Source organism: Argiope bruennichi, chromosome 11 (assembly GCF_947563725.1).
Source record: "Argiope bruennichi chromosome 11, qqArgBrue1.1, whole genome shotgun sequence".
Classification (NCBI taxonomy): Eukaryota; Metazoa; Arthropoda; class Arachnida; order Araneae; family Araneidae; genus Argiope; species Argiope bruennichi.
In genome coordinates, this window is record NC_079161.1 from 90,434,384 (window position 1) to 90,458,581 (window position 24,198).

The window sequence follows — 24,198 nt, forward strand, 5'->3', positions numbered from 1 at the left end:
ATTAATTTTTCCATAGTGTCTTCTCCAAAACTAGGAAATCAACAACACAAAGATTCACAATATTTACTAAAGCTATGCTGAATTAAAACATTTCATATCACAACAAACGCCAGCGCAACACGCCAATTCGCACACATAAACAAAACAAAATTAATTAATTGAGAAGAATTGTTTTCATTTCACTTCGAAAGAAAATTTCACTTAATATATACTACTGAAATATCATCCCTTTTATTTATTAATAACCTTTAAAACAATCAAATTATCTCATATTTCTATTAACTACCAAGAATGTCGTACAATATGCTTTTAAAACTTAATATAAAAGGACTCTTTTTTTCTTTTCATGGGAATTGGATTATTTTATAAAATTCATAGAAGTGAAATGAAAAAGCAATAGGGCAGGAAAAACTGATATTTGTTTCCATGGTAACCAAAGATTTTCGAATGAAGTAACGTGATTAACAATTAAAAAGGTAATTCTATTTTATTTCCTACTGCAATTCTAGTGAATTACGAAAAACTTTTAACCTTTCACAGAATGCCTTGCTGACTGTTTTAATAATAATAATTTATTTCCAGGTCTTTTTTAGAGTATAATTGAATAAAACCTCAGTGATAGTAAAGGATTTAATGAAATCTTGTATATATATTTTTTTAAAAAAAGGTGGATAAAACATGGATGTATGTTGTAAAATTTGTGCTTGTTGTATTATGTTTATTTTTTAAACTAATTGTTTATGAATGTTATGTTATTTGATCTGAGATTTTTTTTGTTTTAAAAATTAAAGATTAATGATATTTTCTTAATCAGTATGATTATTTAAAATATTCAGTTTTTACTGAACAAGATGTGCAAATGCTACAGGTTTGGGCAATGAGTGAACCAATGTGCAATCTCATCCACATTAAAATTTCAGTAAATTACAAGGCTTATCCTTACATTATATGATTGAGGATGATGTTGTGTCCGCATCACCACAGAAAGGGGGTGCAGTAGCTTCTGAGAGTAAAGACCCCTGAGCACCCAAGGGGCAGAAGTCTGACTTCTTGCTCATATGAAGATGAAACTCGCACATTCGCTTGCACAACCCCTTTTTACAGGGGGCACATTCAGACACCTCACAGAAAGAACGCAGACGAAGAACAACCATGCCTGAACCCGGGACACCCAGATCACGGGGAAGATGCGCTACCACTATGCCAGGACGCTGACCCATATTAACATTACTATTAATTAAATTGCATATTATTCTAACTTTTGTAATTATTCACATATTTACAGCTGATTAGGAGATTTTAAATAATTATATACTTATAAGCTGGCATGATATTTGTAAACTGTATCATGTAATATGCCTGATGGAAAATGATTCAAAACACTATATATTTTATATTGTTGGGAAAAAAAGCTACCAAATTTGATATGTTGTTACTTCTTGGTAGTAGGCATTCATTGCAAAAGAATTTTTCAAAATTTGTATTTAAAAAATTAATTATAATTTGAATGTTACTAATTAAATGCTTTGAAGCATGTTATTGTGAAAATCATTTTTATACCTTATTTAAGCTCAAACAAATAACTTTCTCATTTATATTAATTATATTTTTCATCTTCAAATTTTCTCTTATTTTAATAATTAAAAATATTTTTAGGTGTTTTTTATAATACTTTTCATTGTTTCAATTACTGCATTGTATCTACATGCATTGTAAAGACATTAAATATATTTTTGTATGTGTATTCACACTTTTATATTATTAAAGGAGTAAATTTTAATTATAAATTGAAGATAGATAAATTGAAATTCAAAACATTATTATACTATAATGTTTTAAACTAGAAATTGAAATCTGAACCAAATGAAATTGAATATTCTTGAAAATTTTGCTCATACAACTCACACAAATATTAACTATAAGTTCCCAGTAATTAATTTCTAATTTTTTGATGTGATAATAAAGTTATTCTATGAAAACTACTGTTAAGACAGTGAAGACTGAAGCCAAAGGAAATAGTTCCTAAGGTAATAACTGTAAGTAGGCTAAATCCGGAAATATTAGCATGTAATTAAATCTCATTTAATTATATTATTAACAATGGTAATTTTAAAAAAATTATAATATAAAATTATTATTTATCTGTAAATACCAAAACAGTGTGTGCATAAGAAATAGAGCAAAAAGCTTTGATTCATTTGGGCATTACAAATTAATATATAGCCTGTTACTGTTGAAATGTAACATTTTGTAAGTTGATTTGGTCTAAGTTATAAGACTGATTGTCTAGTACATTATTAAAGAAATGTGAACTTTTGTTAATGGAAATTTTTTCTCTTATTGATGAAGATTATTGGTCCTTTTCCTTTATCAAGATCCTCATCAAAAATGTGTCAAATCTTAGAAATAATTTTCATCATAAAATCATCTTTGAAATAATTAATGAATTCCTACATTCTTGATGTTTAGTGGCATCTGACTAATGTAATAAGAGTATTTAATTTATTTTTAAATTTTTCAGAAAATAGTCATGGATGGGCGACCACCAACTTCTGCTGGCAACAGACCAGGTTCGGGTCTGAGACCAATGTCTTCTGTTCGACAACCTAGTAATTTGGCTTTACCTAGTCGTTCTGGCATTCCTGGAACAGCAAGTCGGTTAATAACTGCATCTAGTAATCGACCTGGAACTCGAAGTGGTTTTGCTCAAGGTGTTGGTGTTTTGTCACATATAAATGTTGTAGACCGCCCAATGTCTCAGCAAGGTCTTGTCACTCCCAAAACTGGAGTTCGAACACCTCGCAGACAAGTACAAGATAAGTCCTATTTCATGGGATTACTTCGAAGTAAAGTTAATGAACTTACTGCAGAAATTGCACGCCTAACTAAGGAAACAGATTTGTTGACAAAAGAGCAATCTACATACCTCACATATGAGAAAAGAGCTGAAGCACAAGCATTAGAACTGAAAAATTTGCAGGGACAATTGGCAGATTATAATTTGCTTGTTGATAAATTAAATACTGATGCAGAAATGTCTGATGTACAACAAGAATATAGAGATTTGAAAGTAAGAATTTATTTTTTAGAATTTCAAATTTAACTTTAAATTAGAGTAACAGACCCTCTAATTAAACATATATTTGGTAAAAAATGTAACTTTTATATAAACTTAGAAACCACCAAATATCTGCCAAGAGCAGTGATTTTGTTTGATCATAAGATTCTGATTTTTGGTATCATTTTTACTATTATCTGTCTAATATCAAATTTAAATTTATTTTCATATTTTACTTTTTAATATACAATATTTAAAATAATTAGTAAATTTGTAATTTTGAAACGTTTAAGATAACCCACTATATAAATTTTCTTTGTATCTCTACTAACAACAAAAGAGGATGTGTGTTAACACTGTGCAGGCCAGTTTGCTTGATCCAAAGCTGATTTTAGGTTAAATATGTGTACCTTGAAACAATTTTTAAAAATTTTGTTTATTTAAATATTAAGCAAGATCTTTCCATTTTTACACTGTAACTTATGAAAATTTTATCAAAAAATTGGGTTTTTTTAAAACTATACTTGTTTTCGATTTAGGGATTTTATTTATGAATTTTGACAGTTTTTAAAATTATTTTTTATATTATATTTCAAATTTTATTTCAATGTTGCAATGAAATATAAATGGTGAAAATCATATTATTTTTTGACATTATAAAAAGCAAAGGAATAAAGATTGTGCTTAATGTCTATGCATTTATATGCAGGGTAAAAAAGTGAAGTTACAGTTCTATAAAGGTTTGAAATGAACAGCTACACTTTTAAAAGCATGATGATGATATAAATATGATTCTATTAAGAAAGTTCATATACACAATAAATAGAACAAATGTAAGGCTATTAAAATATTGCATCTTTAATGTATATAATAATTTGGAATTTATAAAATTTTTTTCAGGGAATTGTGGTTGTTAAAATTGAGCATGAGAGATTTAATAGAAATTAAACATTGCCAAAATTTCAGCAGCTTCAATGCCAATTTTCTATAACTATTTTAGATGTGCGATAAAAATCAATGAACTGTTTAGAGTTATTACTCTGTCCCATTCATGTGAATATATTTCATACTATTAACTATCTTTTGAGATATATTGTTTTTGAAATTCATAATTTATTGCTTTATTGAGCATTTAAATCTTTTGTAGAACTTTTATATTCAACAAACTCTGTGTAAATAAAGCCAATAACTTTAACATAAAGCATTTTATCCCATTTCATATGTGTTCATTTTCCGTTATTATTTTTTATAATTCTTGATTTTCTTGGAAGTTGTTTCACTAGTTATTTAGTTATTGTTTTTTTTCCCCATCTTTTTTTAGGCCCAAAATGAAAATGAAACTGTTGTCATTGACAGTTTATTTGAACAGAGACAGGAGCGAGAAGCTCAATTAGCTCAGCTTGAAGCAGAGATTACACAAGAACGATATGTTGCAGAAAACCTGACATCTACAATGTCTCCTGAGTTAAGACAGCAGTGAGTGCTTTATATTTTCCAAAAAGGAATGTTACATAAGTATTTCTATAAATATGCAAGCAAAAAATATAACTACAAATGAATTTTTCAATAATTTATTATGTATTGTATAAATTTCAATTTATTTTTAGTAAGTGAAAGATAGATTAAAAAAATGAATGCCAGAATGGATATAGTCATAATAATAATAATAATAATAGAAATTTTGGTAACTGTGGATATGTAGAGCCCTGTTTTTCTTGGCAATTTTCAGACTGCTTCACCAAGTTTCATATGCATTAACCATTTTGGAAATATTTCTCATTTTCTTGATGATAAAACTAAGGGTCTGTAAATATTAACAAGCCCTGAAATTTTTTCTATTCAACTATACTACAAAAATATATTTTTATTTGTATATTAATTTTGTGTAGAAAACACACATACTTCGATAATTTTGTTTCAGGTGGAAAGGAATAGAATTGATTATTCTACTTCTTTCACAGAAGAATAGACACATTATTCTATAATATATAAATATATATATATATATATATATATATATATATATGTAATGATATTTTAACTCTAATTTCAATTTAATTAATTTTCAAGATTTTATCTTAATTTAGCCCATAGTAACTTCATTCTAAAATATTCTCTTATTTCGTGATCCAATTCCACTGTCTCTACTTAATTAATTCAAGAGAAGCTTTGTTAAATTGTTGAATCAGCTAAAATCTAACTTTCCCACACTACGCGTGAAGAGATAACATACCGCTGATCAAGCAAATTCTTTTTTAATATCTCCCTGTGTTTCCCCTACCTTCTCCGCGCCTGTAATGAAAATCCCTATCGAAGTCCCATAATACATTAGCACTGTAAAGAAGTATTTTCCCTATCAAAATCATAGGTTATATAAGACCAGGGATAAAATGTCCAAGAGCTCTTCCCTCATTCCGTTTCTGTGTCGCTCTGTGTGCTCATCGCTGTACATATGCTTGCTTCTTCAAAATGAAATAAAACGACGTCACGAAATTAAAAGTATCCTCATTGTCTTCAAAGTGCATCATGCTTCACAACAAATAATATTACATATTAAAAAGCCAACAGGATTCGAATTTGTTACATATATATATATATATATATATATATAAACTTTCAATTTTTATTAATTAAAATAAGTGAAATTTACTAAATATTTATCAATATTTGAAATGCAGTTTTAGTTTTTAAATTTTTAAATGTGTGAATGTAATATTGAGAATAGCTTTAAGTTAATTATTCTTCCAAAATTATTGTAAAAACTTACATATTGGTATTGTAGTTTTTTGCTTTTGAAAAATATGTATGCTTACAGAAACTTAATTTAAAAGTATGTTTAGAAAAATTATTTTTATAAAAATATACATATGCAAAATAGTAATTAAGGAACTTTTTGCTTATTTGCAGTAGTATGCTGAATACTTTCTTGTATTTCAAAGATCATGAATGACTTAATTATGCTTTATTAAAATCAATTTTTTCCATTTCATATTTGTATTTTTAATCTTTTAATTCAATTGAATTTATTAATAAATAGACATCTGAATTTAATTTCATATATCCATTTTTAAAAATAAAAAATAATAATGATTTAAATATATGGTTTTAAATTTGTTATATTTTTGTTATAAAATGTTTTATTTTGAAGTATTTAATTGTAACATTATTAACTGGCAAAAATGGATTACATATTAATGTATAATGAAACATTAATATTAAACTATAAGCATTAATATATAATAAACATTAATTCAAATGCTTTATGATATAAAAATCAAAATTTAAAGTTTTTTTCTCATCTTATAATTATTTGATATACATTTTCAAAATATTGCAACATCTAATGTATTATTGTAATCAATGGTTATTTCCTTTGACTTTGTAGATTGCAAGTTTTGAATGTAATTTTCAGAAGTGCAATATGTTTATAGCACTTTATTATTCAGTAACATGTTTCTGAATAATAAATTATTTCTAAAAAGCATTATTCTGCTATTTAGAATTAGTTGTGATAATTACTTTTATTTCCAAATGAAAATAATTAAATTGAAAAGTCTGTGTGTTTTTCAGATACAATGAACTGAAAAAAACAGACAATAATCTTCAGAGAGCTCTAGAAAAACTCCAACAAGATTTGGATTTGCTTCTGACTCAAAAAATGTCTTTGGAAGAAGAACTTTCGATGTCACAGGTTTAACTAATTTCTTTTATAATAAAAATTGAACCAATTAAACATTTTCATAATTTATTTGTGTTATTCATATTTAGTCATTGTTCATAGTCTGATTCAAAAATACATATGTGATTTCTGAGTTATGATTTTGGTACAGAAGAGATACGAATTTGAGATCTAATGTCGCCAAACATTTGCAATATGCACAAGCCTTATTCATAGTTAATCTATTGGAATCAAACATCCTCCTGCTGGTGTAACTTGGAAGTGTTGATATACGATGCCATTTCATATGACAATTTTGTCCAGTTGTGGACTAGTCAGGTTGCCAGCTTGACCAATAGCAAATAGGCCCCTTACACATGAGACAATGTGGGTCTCCCAAAAAAGTATGTGAGAAAAAGAAAGAATTGTGCTTTATCAAGTTTCCTTCACTGTTTTTAACCAAATAAACAAAATAGCAAGTAGTTTCATCTGACACTCAATATCTTCTGTGCAAGGCTAGGAATACCAAAGGAACTCAGTTTTCTATCAAATTTTGTTATAATTGCTCAAAGCTAATTCTTATACCATTTCAAAATTTTAAAAAAAAAATATCTTTTATGAAAAATTGTCATTATTTGTCGTCCATGCATCATTTTCTTCCATTATTGAAAGCCAAGAATAAAAGAAAGAATCAAATTTTTATTTGCACCACCCAGTTTGAAATCTCATATCATTTTAGAAAAGAATTATAGACAATAACAAGCAATTTTTAAAAATTGCTAAAATGTAGTTTTTCCAAATTTATTGATAATATTTATAGAATGATACAAAATTTAATTTGTACTGCGAATGTTATTTCATGGGCAAATAAACAATATGTTTTAATAGATTATTATAGATGGATTGGACTAAAGTTAAATTAATTGGTTCTATGTATGGAAACATAGATTTTAACTAATAAAAAATTAACAGTTTCATTAATTATTTTGGAGCCTCCAAAAGTAAAATCCTTCTTCATGCTTCATAACTTATGTTATCACTGTTTGAGTGAAATCTATGCATCTATTTGAAGTTCTAGTGTTTGTAAACAATTTGTGAGTTTTATTTATGTAGTTAAATTTAATTTTATACATAATCGCAAAAATTATATTAAACTTTTTTGTTTCATTGCATTTATTTTTTGAAAATTTCATCTGTTCTTTATAAAAACTGAATGGTAATAGATTCAGATGTGAGTAGACACTCCCATAAACCAAAATCACTTACCATAATTCAAAATGCTTGTCCAAAGTTACTAAGAAATGGGATGTGAATTTCAATGAAATAAATTAAACTAATGAAAAAATAAAGCAAGAGAAAAATTATTCATTTTAGTTGCTACATAAATGTTCACAAGCATGTTTCCTTCTGATAAAAAAATAATTTGTCTGGAGTAATCAATTATAAAATTTGTGAATCAAGTGTTTTTTTTTTTTTTTTTTTTTGGAAAGTTAACTATTTTATTTGCTGAAGTTTTTACATGTGATTCTTTTTTTGTGTGTGTGTTCTTAGAATATTATTTCTATTTTTTCTTGAATTAGGATGCAAAGCAAAAATTCCTGTAATTAATTAATGATTTGCATGAATACATATAATTTTTAAAACATTTCTTGAACTGAAATTTTGATGTTACATTGATGTCATAAATAAATGTTATTACATCTTTTAAATTCCTTAATATGTTTTTTTTTCTTTTTCATTCTTATGATATTTTCTCCTATAAGCTATGCATGTCTATATAAAAAAATCACTACAATATGTATTTTATTTAAGAAAATATAAAAAAAGTTGATAACAAAGAAGCATTTTATAAATGTTTCTTGTATATTTTTGATAATTACAATTTTTTTAAGAACCACACATTAATTAGAAAACAGGATAAATGTATGCTGTGACCATGGGGAGCTCAAATTATAAAATTAGAGTAATTGTAAAGTTATAATTTTAATTTGACTGTAAATTTTAATTTTTATAAAATAGATATTTTAAAAAAAATTATTTTTATGTTTTCTTCACTTGCTATTATTAGTGAAATTAGAGACTATATAATTACAAGATCTAACCGGAAAATTATTATTTTTTATATCCTGTCCTTTTGCCTCCTTTTAAATTAACGAGAGATGACATATTAAAGGTTTAGCAAATTTTTGGAGTAGCAGTATTTAACTGCTTCCTGATTGCTGATGAAATAATGTCAGTTTCAAAAAATATCTGCTTATAGGAAGCATTTCATTTATTATTTAAATTAATTTTAATTTTTCCATTTCCATTTGTATTGATAAATATTTTCATAAATATATTATTTAACTATATACATCAAAACTGTAAAACCTGCCAGCCAGTAAAAATTTTTGTGTGTTCAAAATTTCTACAAAAGATTTGTATTTTAAAGTTTTAAATTTTTCATATACACAGTAATAGCAAAGCATGACATTTGATAATGTCTGATTATTAGTCACTTTGCATGGATGTACCATTTTTCCCATCAGTGACATTGGATATTTTAGCTCCAATAATGATTTAATATTTACCATTCAATTAAGATTCTGCTACTATTTTAGCTATATTTTTTTAATCAAGAAGGATTTAAAGAAGAAAATTCTATTAAATTAGGAATGAATCTTACAAAAGTTTGCTAAAAAGATTTGGAGATGCTCCAAAATTGGCATATGGAATAATTTCCAAATTTGAATTTACTTATCTCCAAAATATTGCTTAAAATAGGAAAAATGGTATCAGTGAAGAGATGCTAAGCATCAAAAAGAAAGTATTAAACTTCACCAATGTCCTTTAATTAAAAAATAAATTAATTAAGGGGGTGTTGTATATGGGTGTGTGATGTATGTAATATGTATGTATGTAAAAACATGATTTGCAGAAACAAACAGAGAGTTCTTTAATTATTTTTATTCTTTATAATTTCAAGGAAATAACTCAGCTTTTAGCTTTTCTCAAGATTTCTTTCTCCAAACCATGCCAGAATTGTGGCTCAAGATACTGATTACAAAAGCTAAAGCAGAAAAGAATGATTGTGAGAAAATATTTTGAGCTTATATAGTTTATGAAAAAAATTTGGTGACATGGTCTTTTAATTAAATGATAAAAAGAATAGCCCACACAACTTTGAAGTTATAGCAAAGCTGAGGTTTGAATGATTAGAAATCATTTTTGATAATAAATTAATGAGAAATTATTATACATACAAATATATGTAGATACATGTATGTTAGAGAAATAGCTTATGTATGCATTAAATAAACCTTCTTTGTTATTGATTATTTTGGATTTACATAAAATTAGATTTAATTTGATCCATACTTAGTATCTGTAAAACTCTGTATGTTTAATTGACTCTAAAATGAATTACTTTCATGTTGGAACTATATTTCAGTTGGTTTTCCATGATAGGTATATAGATTGCTTTCTCATATCTTGCGTATTATGAATTGCGTGTTCCTTCTAGTCATGTCATTTAATATTTGAAAAGCATATACTTTGTGAATTTTACATTCATTATTTTAATTATTTTTTTCTTTCTTAAATTTCATTAAGATTAAACAAGAAGCTTCTAATCTGTATAATAAACTAAGAGAAGTAGAAGAGAAACGAGATGCTCTCATATTAGAAGAAAAAACCAAGGGAACTCCGGCACAAGAACGTGAAAGCCTGGTGCAACAAGTAATTTCTCTTTATTTTACAATTTTTCTTTTTTCTTTTTGCTGTCTACCAAAGTAGTTCTTTAACACTGCAACAGCTAAAATTGGTTTGAGTACTGCTGTAGTTAATAAGGTATTGCACTTGTATTACATTAGTAGCTGATGAATTATTATACTTTTCAAAACTATGTCAAGTAACACAAATTTTGGCTTTATTTTAATTTTTTAACTTTCTTTAAACAAAATCGAAAATTAAAATGAATTTAAAAATTTACTTTCTGAGAGCTTTAATTTGCTGATCTCTTTCATTATAACTAAAAATATTTTTGAAAGTTATTAATATTATATATTGCTTGCATATCAATGCATTATGAGAGTTAATTTATTGTTATTTCGTATCTAATTTTATTTCTCATTCTTTCAGTGAATCAAATTTTATCTTAGTTCTGGTCTTTTAAAAGTTATTTTAAATTAGTTTTTATTTTATTTTAATTCTATATTTAGTGTCATAATTTTCCATCATAGGAGCATAAAAATTACATTTTAAAAATTGTTTTGGCAAATTTTATATTTAAAAAAATTTTAACCTCTCTTTTCACAAAATTTTGTTTTATATATTTCCTCAAAAGCTCTTAAAATCTCAAATAAATTATAGTATGTGTATTTTATGTATGTATATTTTTTTAAAAACATAAAAGAAAATCATATTTATTACATGAATATCTTTGTAACTGCAATATTCTATAAAATTTGAGAAAAAAGTTTAGTACAAAGTTTTGTTTCTTTTATGTCATGACAATGTCTGTATTCCTACTCATCAAAAATGATCTTATTTCTGTTTACTGTTTCATTTTTATTCTATTTTTATTTATTGAACAAAATGAAACATTGACATTGTAAAATAAATTTGTTTTACTATTAGAGTTATTTAAATTATCAATTTTATTTAAATTTATAAGCAAAGAATTAAACAAAAAAATGTGGATGTATCTTTAAAATATAATACATGACTCATCTTTTTTATTTTTCATAGTTTATTTAATTTTCAAATTTACCAAGGCAATTTTCATACACCTCTGATGTTGATGTATGCATTATAACTAAAGCTGCTGTAAATAATAGATGGAAAAAGAATATCCCTTTAAGTTTTTACTCATTTATTTGATGGAAAAAACCCTGCTATCCTTGTTTTGTTAGATTGTAAATACATGAAACTATTATTCAAAAATTAATGTTTTTTTGTGTTCCCTGTTTATTAAGTCAGCTTGCATTCAATAACAAAATTTCTTTTAGAGAGATCTCTTTTATCATTTAAGTTTTCAACTTTAGTAACTCTAAAAACTTGAATAAATAATTATATAATTTGTAATGTTTATAATTTTTTCTAAGAATAAGTAAAAAAATTTCTTTGAACAAAATTTAAGACTCAATCTGTAAATTTGTAGGTGTCTGTAATTGTATTATTCAGAGTTATTTTTAGCTCCATTTAAGTATCAAAATAACAATGAGCTTGATATAGGGACTCATAATGTCATAGAAAGAAGAAATCTCTAATAAAGTTCTATTTTTAAATATTTTATTTATTAATTTATATGTGAACACTTACAGAAAAAGCTCCCTAAGTATTGCATGACAAAATAATTATACACAAGATATACACAAATGGGGGAAAAATGTACTCCACACACATGAAATAAATGCTCCAATAAATATTTACACTTCGCAAAACAATATAAGCCTCAAATAAGAAAATTCATTAACCAATTATGAGTAGGAAAGTTGTAGACATTTCATCTTAAAAAGATTATTAGAATATTTATTAAAAAGTTTGCAAAAATTTGTATAAAGAAAAATTGTCAATGTAATTGATTGAATTTAATATAGACATTCTGAAATAGTATTCTACCTTCTAAAGAACTAACCATCACAGCAAATGAATATAGTCAAGAAATTCAGTGTAATCAATTATGTTAGAAAAATAGCATACAAAAGATATCTATGAAACTTTAAACCATAAATATTATTTTATGTATGTAAATTGTAAATATATGCAAATAAATATGTATGATTAGTGCTGATCAAAAAAATGTAAGTTGAAAAGTAATAGACAATGAATAGAATACTAAATAATAATAAAAAAAAGTATGAATGATATTCATCACATCCATATTGATATTTTCATCCTTCCTATGGACATTTTATACTTTTGCATAGCATTCTTCTTAGCATTTCAATTCTTAGCATTTCTTCTTCTTTTAAAGTAGTCATTTCAGACCCCAACAGGACAAACTATTTTATTAATAATGTATACCTTGTTAACATAAGATGTATGTTGAGCTAATCTGGTCCTTGGAATGCTTATTAAAACTTTTTGAATGTCTTTATAAACCTAATCGTAGGATTTATTGCTTAGTACTTAATTGTGTTTAAATTTTGAATTCATATTTGTATTTGCTGGGTATTTTCAGTTATGTTAATTATAATAACAATAATTTCTGTACATTTGAGAATGTATTTGGTGTACTTTTATTATTTATGTTTATTACGAAATGTATATTTTGTATCCAATTATTTATAATTGAATTATGATATCTTCATTTTTAGGTCAAAGAACACAACACTGAAATTACCAGCATAGAAAGGCAATCTTCAGAAATTCGAGAGCAGATCAGCCGAATAAAAACAGAATTAGAGCAGATTGACCTTGAAATTGAAGATCATCAAGGAGAAAGAGCAAGTAAATACAGAGAATTAAAAAAGAGAGAAGAGACAATGGATTCTTTCCTGTTGACATTTGATGAAAATCAAAGCACAGCTTTGGAGAAGAAAAGTCTACTTGAAAGTACCATTGTTGCATTACTAGAAAAACTGAGCAGGAATATTGGCCATTTTCATCACATACCTACTCCTCAGGAGTTAGCTCTTCTTAAAGATGATTTGCAGTAAGCCTTTTTATTCCTCTTCATTATATCTAAAACATTTACTCATACTCAGTTTAATTTTTTTATATCCAGAGTAATAGTGATCACATACCAAAACTTTAGTAAAAAAACTATAGGATGCAATATAATTGCAATTACTTGTGAACATTATGCAGTTATGACACATTTCTGCTTAAACACGTATGTTGTGATTTTGGAATCAAATGTTATCATTTTTGAGATCAATGAACTTTATGCTATAATTCTGCAATATTTTAATATTGCAAGTACTTTTAGTATAAGTTTATTCCTTTATTGTTTAATTAATCATATTTATTTTAACTTTTGATGTTTGTGTTTGATACAATTCAGTATTTTAAGAAGTATGCAATGCAACACATTATGGAGCCCTTTTTTAATAAACTGCTCAATTTCATTGCACATTTCAACATCTTTAACTTAATACACACAATAATTTAGGCTAATTTCTTATTTTAGTAATTTTGTGAATATTTATGTTTTTATTTATTTATTAATTTACTATGATTCATATATGTGTTGCATACACATATATAATATATATGTGTATGCAACACATATATATTATATATGTTTCAACAGTTTGTAGATGCTATTATAAATAAGTAAATATAACAAAAAATTTGAGGAGAATGATCAGTATATTTAATAGTGTTAATATCATATATTTCGTAATATTTTATCATTTATAAAATTTATATTTTTTCTAATTTTTTATTTATTTAGAAATTAAAATTCTTTAATATAACTTAAAGGTAACATCGTTTAACGTATCTAGCTGAGGTCCTCAGCATCTGCTTTATTGGAAATCTGTTATTTTTTGAAGTTGTGAGTATGTGAAAGAAATTGACTCTTTAGACATTGCTGTGTCTATAATATTCTGTTCATAAATGAGATTAAATATGATGAGGAATGTATTTTGCTGCAGATAATAGGATTTCACTTAATACATCAAGTATCAAAACAAAGTTAGTATGCATATTAACAAATGTTGAAGATAAGAAATTTTAGTAAACTACTTAGCTGTTATTCAGATATTGAATCTAATTGATATTATATCTAATATCTAAACTTATGAGATTTTTCTGATCCTAGGACTCCATATATATTTTTCTCTTTCATTATAATAAATAATATTTCAAAGAAATTTTGTCATCTACATCATCATTGTCCTTCATTCTGTTTTAATATGTTGTATTTAGTATCTATTGGCAGCCTGTAAAAGATTTATTTGCTCTAAAACAAAGAATTAGGATGGTAATCAGTGTGTGTGCTTAATAAATACAAAATTTCTAGATCTAAGAAAATAACAGTTCTTGAATTCCAGCTATATTCCTTGTACCAATACTTTTATATTCAATACTTCTACTGCATTTACTGTTATATTAAAATATTAAACTGTATATATTGAAATATTCAAAATTCCTACATTAGTTTGTTTTTCTGTACTAAATTATGCTTACTTAATTAAATATGAAAACTTTTTATATCCATTATCTAATAGGAATATATATATTTATATCATCATTTTATCTCTCTTATGTTACGTGAAATGAAATGATTATTTCAAAAAATAATTTGAAGGTTTATTGTGTGTTCACAATTTTGCAGTATATATATATTATTTTTTTTCATTTTAAAAAGTATGACAAATTTGAATTTCTGATAATAGCACATTTAGTATACATAATGTTTAAAAGTTTAATTGTTTATAGTTTTTGTCTAAGACATAATTTTTATAAAATAGATTTTTTTGAAGATGAGCGATATTTCCATTTGGACACTTGAGTTTCATCTTTAAATTATTTTTTAAATTTTCTATTTTATGACATATTATATACATGTTTATTTATTAAAAATGTTATATGAAATTAGAATTACTGGAAAAGTTAATTATTTATTGTTATTATTAAACTCATTCAATCATGAAAATTAAAGTAAACATAAATAGAATACCTTCTTTGTTTATTGCATTAATTCAGTAGTTTTAATACTTAACCATAAGCATTAATTTCTTTTTTTTTTTTTAGAAATAAATGTAATGTTGCAAAAAAATTTTATTAATAATATTGCTACTGATAGTTTTTTCTTGATAGTTTAAACCAAATTACAGCATTAGATATTCTTAAGGTTTTTTTTTATTATACATATAACCGTGAATCAAATTCATATATTTTAATTATCAATAATGAAAATTTCAATAATATGTTCTGTTTTCAGATTTAAAGAAGGAGAAATGGAAAAATCCAGAATGACTGTAATGACTTTAAGTAATGAGCAAAAGAAACTTGCTATGGATCTTACTAAGGTAAAATGTTGCAAAATTATTTTCTCAAGTCAATTATAGAAATTTTTACCTAATAAAATTTATTTGCTTTGTATTGTCTGTAGATATGTTTATGCTTTCTGAAATGAGTTAATTAGACACCAAATCATTTAATATTGCTAGTAAATTATTACAAGCATTTTATTCGGTAATGCATTACAATAGAACATTATTTTTGGAAATATATTACAATAGTACATTATTTTTTAAAAACAAAATGGAAGAATTGCGGAAAATTATCAGTTATTTCAATATGAAAAGTAAGAAATATATTTGATTGAAAAAATTTCTAATATTTCAGTGTACCTTTTTGTAAGTGCTTGATTTGATTATAAAGTTGATAAGCATTCTTTACATATCTATACAATGATTTTGAAAATTCCTTTTTAAATGAAATTCATGGTTAATTATTTAACTGTTTTTTACTGTTCAATTACATGATATTCTCTATTTTAGGAACAAACTATATTTTTTTTATTAAACTTAGATTCTGCTGAATTCTCAGTATTAGATTAGGTAACAGCATTTATAAATGGCTTATTTCTTGCATAAAAATTTAAACTGATTATAAAATTTTATGTGTTTCTATACTTCAATGCTTGTTATGTATAGGTAAATCAGTTTAATGGTTAAGTGGTGAATATCAAATTTAAATTTGTCTTAAGTTTTGATTGTCTACTATTATAAAAAATAATCAAAATAATAATTTTATTTTCAGTTCTATATAGAACTTATTTCATTCTAAAGAATCTACACCAATAACAGCAATTCAGTCTGAAAATACTGTGCATTAATAAATAGTAATAAGCAGTTATAAACAAAAGCAAGCCTGAAATGTTCCCATATTATATGCTTATCAAACACTGCCATATTCTTCCAGTTTAAAAAGACTATTGTTCTTTGATCTACTATCTATGCTATAGTTTTTTAGCATATGGTAATAAACTCTATTAATTCAATATATTTTTTAATATTGCTGGGATGATTAGTGCTAATAGGGATCAATAACATCAGATATTAACGTAATTAAGCCCAGAGTATTTTAGATAATATTAAGATACTACTGAAATGGTTTATTATTTACAACAATGAAAAGCATTTAAAAGATATTTTACTTGAAAAGTTTTTCAGTATTCATTAATAGTATTCTTGAATTTTTACTACTGAAATTTAAATTTTTACTTTATTAATTTGAAATAACATGTTTATGACTTATTTTCAATAAAGATTGACTCAGCAAATAAGTAGGACAAATAGTAATAAAAAGACAACGGTTCAATGAATTAATAAAGTATTACTATCCTTAAATAATATTAGAAACTAAATATAATTTAACAATATCACCAGTCCTGGATTATTAGCTACAATGCTACTATCACTGATTAAAGTAAGATAATTATAAACTTAAAGAAAATAAAAATCTCTCTTTCCCATTCTTATGCTTTGGCCAGAAATAAATAATCACAATTCTATTTTTAGAAAATACCATAAAAAATTTAATATAAGATATATCTCTCATAAGAATATTATAAATGGTATCAGAAAACATGGTTCTTTTGTAATTTGCTTAACTTTTGACATACAATTTACTAATTGTGGCTTATTCAGTCATGCATTTGATTAAAATTGCATTCAAATTTATTCATATAAAACTTTATTATATTTCCTGTATTTTTTAAGAGGGGGGGGATATTATAGTTGCTTTTAGTATAATTTTGCTTTAAGAAAAGAGGAAATTAAAAGTAAAAGATAACACTTAAAGTTAATATTTAGTTGCATTGTTTTATTTATTTATTATTTATTATGAATAGCTGTACTCCCTCTTATAATGTTTGCTAATATATTGTCAGTTCTAAAGGAAACCTTAATTTGTAGATCGAACAGTTAGAGACAAAAATTCAACAAGAATTAGAAACACTCCAGCAAAAAATTACAACAATGGAAAAGGAAATTGTGGTTTATTCTGATCTCGATTCCTTAAAAACTGCTGCAGAAGAAAAGAGAAATAAATTAATAGAGGAGGAAAAAATTTTAAGAAGGCAAAAAGATTGTACAAAACAGGTAAAATTAGTTCTAAATTATTTATTGAGTACATTGAATAGTTTGATTTCCTTCAAAAAGAATTTCCTGTTCAATCTGTGCATTTTTGATTTTCTTTTGATAAAAATGAGATATGAGAACAAATAGATAGAATTTTGGAATCAAGAACCAATAAAAAATGTTTTGGTTTTAAGTTTATATTAAAAATTATAACTGAGTATGTGTAGTTTCAGAAAATTATCAAATGTATTTCATAAAAGCTTTTTTTTTCCCTGTTCCTCTTTGCTGTTCTTCATGTTTCAAATGAAAGAAATGCATTCATTCTACTTGCAAGAATTTGTAAAGATTCCTGATTAATAGTTCATAGTTGCATTCACATCATCTTACATTACAACATAGGCTTTACTTGTGTTTAATTTATGTGCGGATACTTTTATTTTAAATCAAAATTATTACCAGTTCTTATTCAATTCAGTGTAGATCCAAAAATATATATATTTTTTTCAAACTGATATAATCTTTTTTTCTTTGACTACTCAAAATATAAGTATTGAACATCATATTTCTAGCCATTTTTTAATTTATATTATATTATAATTTATTGAAAGTTTCCATAGATTCATAATTTATAAAAATGTGCAGAATGCTTGGACTTTATCTGTTTGAGTTACTATACATTTTTATGGAAAAAAATTCTCTTATCAATCAAAAATATTTTTAATATGTCATAATAATCATAGAAATAATTTTTAGCTCACCAAGAAAAAACGAGCTTTTGCAGTCCATTGCATCACAAATTATTCATAACTGATATAATTCTAAAAAAAAAAAAAAAAAAAAAAAAAAAAATGCATTAGAATTTTTCTATCATATTTTGCAAAATCACTTATACCTTGCACCTTGTGTTTCATTGTTGGTTTCCTTTTGCATGAATGTATCAATTAACTGCATATTGAAATTCATCTTGTTAAACATGAAGTTAGAATTTTAACTATTTTTTTGTTTTTCTACAAGATATTTTTTCCTCCTTTAGTATTTAGATTTTTCCCTCTGCATTTAGAAAATAATTGTATGAAAAATAATTGTAAGTATTTCATTAAATTGAAACATTTTAAAATGTTTTTATTCAATTCAATTATTGAAAGTCAATTATAGATTTTAGATTATTATTATTATTATTATTTTTTCAGATAAAAAGAAAGCCAGAACTTTATCTTCTTGTAGTATGACATTTGCTATTTTTTTAATAACAGAGATTATTTTTTTATATAATTAAGCCCTTAGTAATATTTGAAAAGCACAGTCATTTTGAAATTATTTGTGGTTTAAGTTGTGACCTGTATTCAAAATTTTATTATTACTTAATATAGATAAACATATTTATGAATCGCAATTATACTTATAAAGGATTTGAAATATTAAAAAAATATGTAACCCTAATTTATACAATTAAGAGAATTAAAAGAAAATTATTTTTAAAAAATTAAGAAAAGAGTGAGTGAATAAATATAATACTAAAAATTTTATTAGTATATTTAATAATAAAATCTTATTAATATTATCTTATACCTAAACATTGTAAGTGACATAAACTATGAAAATATTTTGAGGATGACAGAGTGTAATATATTTTTCTCTATATGTACTACTTGCATACAATGTAAAAGATCCATTTTTAATTGATGCATAAATATAATATTGCATAAGAATTAAACTCAGTGGCACGACAGCCCATGTGGCCAAGACATACAGTGCCCATATCTGCTTTCTTAACCGAAGGCCCTGGGGTGCAAGGCATATGTCCCAGTTAGGTGTCAGCCTAATGCGGAACCCCCAGGGTTTAGAACTTGACCCTCAGTTTATCGACCCACTGAAGGGATGAAAGGCTGAGTTGACCTTGCCCAGCCCGAGGATCGAACCTTGGACTTGTGCATTGGGAGGGCGAAGCGCTGCCACTATGATAATATTGCATGTTATTACATTTTTTGTAGAAATGTAAGGAAAAAAATTTTTTGAACTAAGACTGAATTTTCTGTGTAAAAATCATATTAAAAATTTGTTTATGTCATTTCTTTGTTTCAACTTTATTTACCTATTTGAAACAAGAGTATTACTATGCAAAAGAGGCAAAAATGTTTTTGAGAAAAAAATTAAAGTGTGATTGTAATTACATCTGCAACTCCAACATTCCTAGCTGTAAACAATATTTTTTTATTGATTAAGTGCATTCTGTTTTGAAAAACTGCAATTTCACTGCAATATAAACAAAGAAACTTGCCGTTGTTAAGCAACATCTCTGTTGGAAGAGAAATCAAAGCATAAGGTTAGTACATAGCTTATGAAAATTCCTATATAGCAGAGGAAAATTGAGTAACAAGTTATTCTTCTTTTTCATTTATAGCAACTATTTCCATTAGAATGAATTCATATTTTAAAGGAAAAAGAAAAAAAAACATCGAAAAGCACTGCTTGTGAATGATGATTATTATATTTAATTTCTCATAATTTTAATCCTATGAAGAATTTGTTGACACAAGGTTTTATGAATGATTTATCTTATATGAAATAAACTTTTCTATTTTACAAATCTATTATCAATGCTATTATAATATATTGTAATAAGCTGTAATATACATTTTAAGTTAAGTAAATTTTTTAAAAATGGTGAAATATGGTTATGGGTCAAGTAGAAGTGAATCTTTTCTATTATATGCAAATAGTAGATACAGAAAAAAATATATTACATTCTATTATCTTCAAAAGATTTTCATAGTTTATGTTATTTCTTATAATGCATAAATATAGTATTAACAATAATATTTTATTTTTAAATATGATAAAAATTTTACTGTAATATTTATTCATTTACTATTTCTTTATGTTACATTTTTTTTTTATTTCCTTCAACTACAAAAATTACGATTATATATAAAAATATTTCAGGATCTTCATTAGTAAAATTGTGATTCATAAATATGTTTCTGTGTGAATTAATCATGTTCATCTGCTTTAAATTATGATGAAATTTCACATATATCACAACTTCAACTGTAAATGTGTTCAAAGTGATTTTGTTGCCAAGCATTATTAATGGTTTAATTATTTATAAAAAATGGCAAAAGCCATACTGCACGAAGCTAAAATGTAGGCTTTCTTTTTATCTGAAAAATATCTAAAACCAATAATTAACTTTCTATGATTGAATTAAATTAAAAAAAAGTGATAACAAAATGGAATATTTTTAATATTATATATAAACAGTATAAAAATGAATGTTACATTTTTATAATCATTGAAGTAGAATCACAAAGTATATGTTTTGTTCTGTTGAAGATAGAAAAAGACTGTTTGTTTCGTGAACAAAAATATTCATTTTTTTTTTTTTCCTAAAATTTTTTTCAACATTGTCTTGTAAGTTCGGTTTTGTAAAACATCATGTAAAGTTACTTCCTTTTAAAAAATTTTCTTCCTTCCTAATTCTTAAATAATGTATAATTATTTTATAGGTTGTTGGAGAATTAAATGTTGCTTATGAAACACTGAAGAACAAATTGAATGATAACGAAACTTACACACAACTCTGCAATCTGGAGCGTCGATGGCAACATTTAGAGCAGAATAATTTCTCCATGCAAGAGTTTGTAGCTTCTAAAAGAGCACAAACAGATTATTCTAAAAGCAAAAGTTTTGCTAAAGAAACCCTGACCCTCTTGAATGAGATGTTGCAGGAACCTCTACTGCAACGATGATCATTTTGTTTGTTGTTCAATATTATTTATTTTATTAGGATATATATGTAATCGCACATGCAGCGGCATTAGTGTTAATTAGTTTAAGATTTCATGCTCCCACTTGCAGTAATATTTTATCAATATTATATACTTACATTTTTTTTTATTGTAAAATAGTTTTTTTTTTTTAATTCTTTGATAATTTTGGTTGCATTTATAAAAAATGCATATACATCTGTAAAATACACATATATTAATATAATAAGGAAACAATTTTAAAAGTCACTTTTGAGCAACAAGAAATTATAATGCTTCATTTTACCAAAATTGCTTTGATAATCAATTTTTGCTTAAATTGATTCTGTAGTTAATTTTGCAAAATGAAGCATTAGAATTTTAAGAAGTCTGTTATGCAACAGATTGCAGTTGATTGGTTGGTTTTAAGTATTTAGATATAATTTTCAACATTAAATTTCAAATCCTCATATAATGGTTGTTGGTTCCCAGTTGCATTACTACTTTCATCTGGAATATGAATTACGCAATTGTAAGAAATGTTAGAAAGTCTTCAAAGATTTGAACTGTGAACTGAGAATAAAATTCTAGAAAAAATAATTGAGGAAATAGTTACATGAAAATGGAAGTTCTAATGTTACTTAGTAATATAAAATTAATTTGCAGAATGAACATTTATTTATCATTTAAAGCTAAAAGATGAGTTTATTAAAATAAATTTAGCTCTGCAACGAATTTGTATGTAATAAGATTTATCAAATTTAACACTATTTCAAATACTTATAGACCTTATTTCCAACTAATTTAATGACATCCCAGTATAGTGTTGCCTTTATATTAATGGATATATCACTGCATTTATGTATGTATTTTCATCTATTAGCAAAATTTTTGGGTAGCCAAAAACAATCCTCTATGTGGAAGGAACCATATGTGATTAGTTATGAAAGTATTAACCTGTTAATAAGAATGGCAGCAATTAAAAAAAAAATCCTTCCATTTTATACATTTGATCTATCGACAGTTGTTTTATGTTGAGTGCAATATAAACATGACTATCTGACTAGAGCTAACTAGGTTGTAACTAGAAAATTGTTAATACTGACTAAAAGTTTACTATACTTTATATAATAAAAGTTACTAAATACTTACTCATTTTATTTTAATATTGTACAGAAAAAGCTAATTTAGTTATAATTTTAAATAAGTAAGAATCTATGTATAAAATATTAATATATGTGCACAGAAATCGATTTTATTATTGTTCAGTGGCAACTGTCAAATGTAAACAAATCACTACATGAACATTTCAGACTGCTTCATTGAACATTTTTTATAACTTCATTTAGTTCAATGTTTCATTAATTAATGAAACTGCAAAGTGTTAGTTGAAATGTTTTGAATAGAGTTCTCTGGAAACTCTTTTCACTTGGAGAAATTCAGATGCAAAATAAATAAATAAATAAGGGAGTGTCAAGCAAAGGTAAATCGAATGCAAAAATAGGCTTAACTATTACCAGATGGATAATTGATATGATTTATCTATGGAAATTGATGACCATATGTACCAGAACTATAATCTCACAAAAATAGTTTTTTGCATAATCTTAAAATTAAGAAAAAAAATTTAATGGTATTAATTTTATTTCTGTATAATGTTTTATTTACTCTTAGTGAATATTTTATCTGTAATATACACTTTGTTACAATATTTTGAAATTATTATATTTAAACTTATCTATCAAAATATATAACTGTGCATCTTTGCTAATGTTAAAATTATATTTTCTTTTGACATTAATTCCAAAGTGGAATTTTCTCTTCCGTTTTTATTTTGTAATATATACACTTTTTAAGTTGCTGCTGTTAAATTGTTTTAACATTCAATTAAATTCATGATTTTCATTTTTCTGTCTTATCATTTTATAAGGTGAATCTAAAAAAAGTATATACATTGCACGTTAATATTTAATGTCTTGAAAACTGGGAGAATGAGCTAGTTAATGAAGACAGCTATGTTAAATAAAATGCAGCTGTTTATGCATGTTTTATTAATTAGGCTGAATAATATAATTACTGCATTTTTTTTATTGAAAAAACACGTATAATAGAATAAAAATTCTTCATCTTTTTAAAAAATTTTTTTAATAATATAATATTAAACTTTCCATCTCTAAGACCAGGACCTCAAAATACTGTTGACCTGAATTTCTCTTTCAAAAATAAGAAAAATTTCCTACCCTTTTCTCTCAAAAGCTGCAATAATAGCCCGGTTCCTTAAGAGGTTAATATACATAAGAGAATCTTATTAAGCTGAAGACTACTAAGCAAATGCATACTCGGACATCATTTAAGCGTTCTCAGAAAATCTCCCTGACCCCTAAATCCACTTGAACGGGTGTCTTCAATGAATAAAGGACATTCCTTAGGTATTCAATCTATCACATTTTACAAAAGGGCTGGGGAGGAATTTAGCAATGATATCTTGGAGTCTCTGGTTGTCTGGCTGTAATTTCATTAAACAGATGTTTGGGCCTTTCAGTATTCATAGATTTAATCATGTCTTATGAAACTTTATTTATTAATTATTTAATTATTATTATTCGTTATTTCAAATGAACCACAGATGCTCAAATTCCTGATTATAGTTTTAATGGGACACCCTATTACTGTAACTCTATTAGTACTATTTTTAAGATGGTCCTATCTGTAGTG

The 24,198-nt window shown here is 25.2% G+C and overlaps 1 protein-coding gene across 1 annotated transcript; it reads left to right on the forward strand.

Annotated features, from left to right (window-relative positions):
• The first annotated feature begins 383 nt into the window (after positions 1-383).
• LOC129957187 (intraflagellar transport protein 74 homolog) lies at positions 384-23,104 on the forward strand. Its single transcript, XM_056069383.1, has 9 exons — positions 384-476; positions 2,522-3,070; positions 4,380-4,534; positions 6,629-6,749; positions 10,308-10,433; positions 13,016-13,353; positions 15,592-15,679; positions 17,573-17,758; positions 21,244-23,104. Exons 2-9 carry the CDS (start codon positions 2,531-2,533, stop codon positions 21,484-21,486), a joined length of 1,797 nt encoding a protein of 598 aa, XP_055925358.1. The 5' UTR covers positions 384-476; positions 2,522-2,530; the 3' UTR covers positions 21,487-23,104.
• Positions 23,105-24,198: the final 1,094 nt, after the last annotated feature.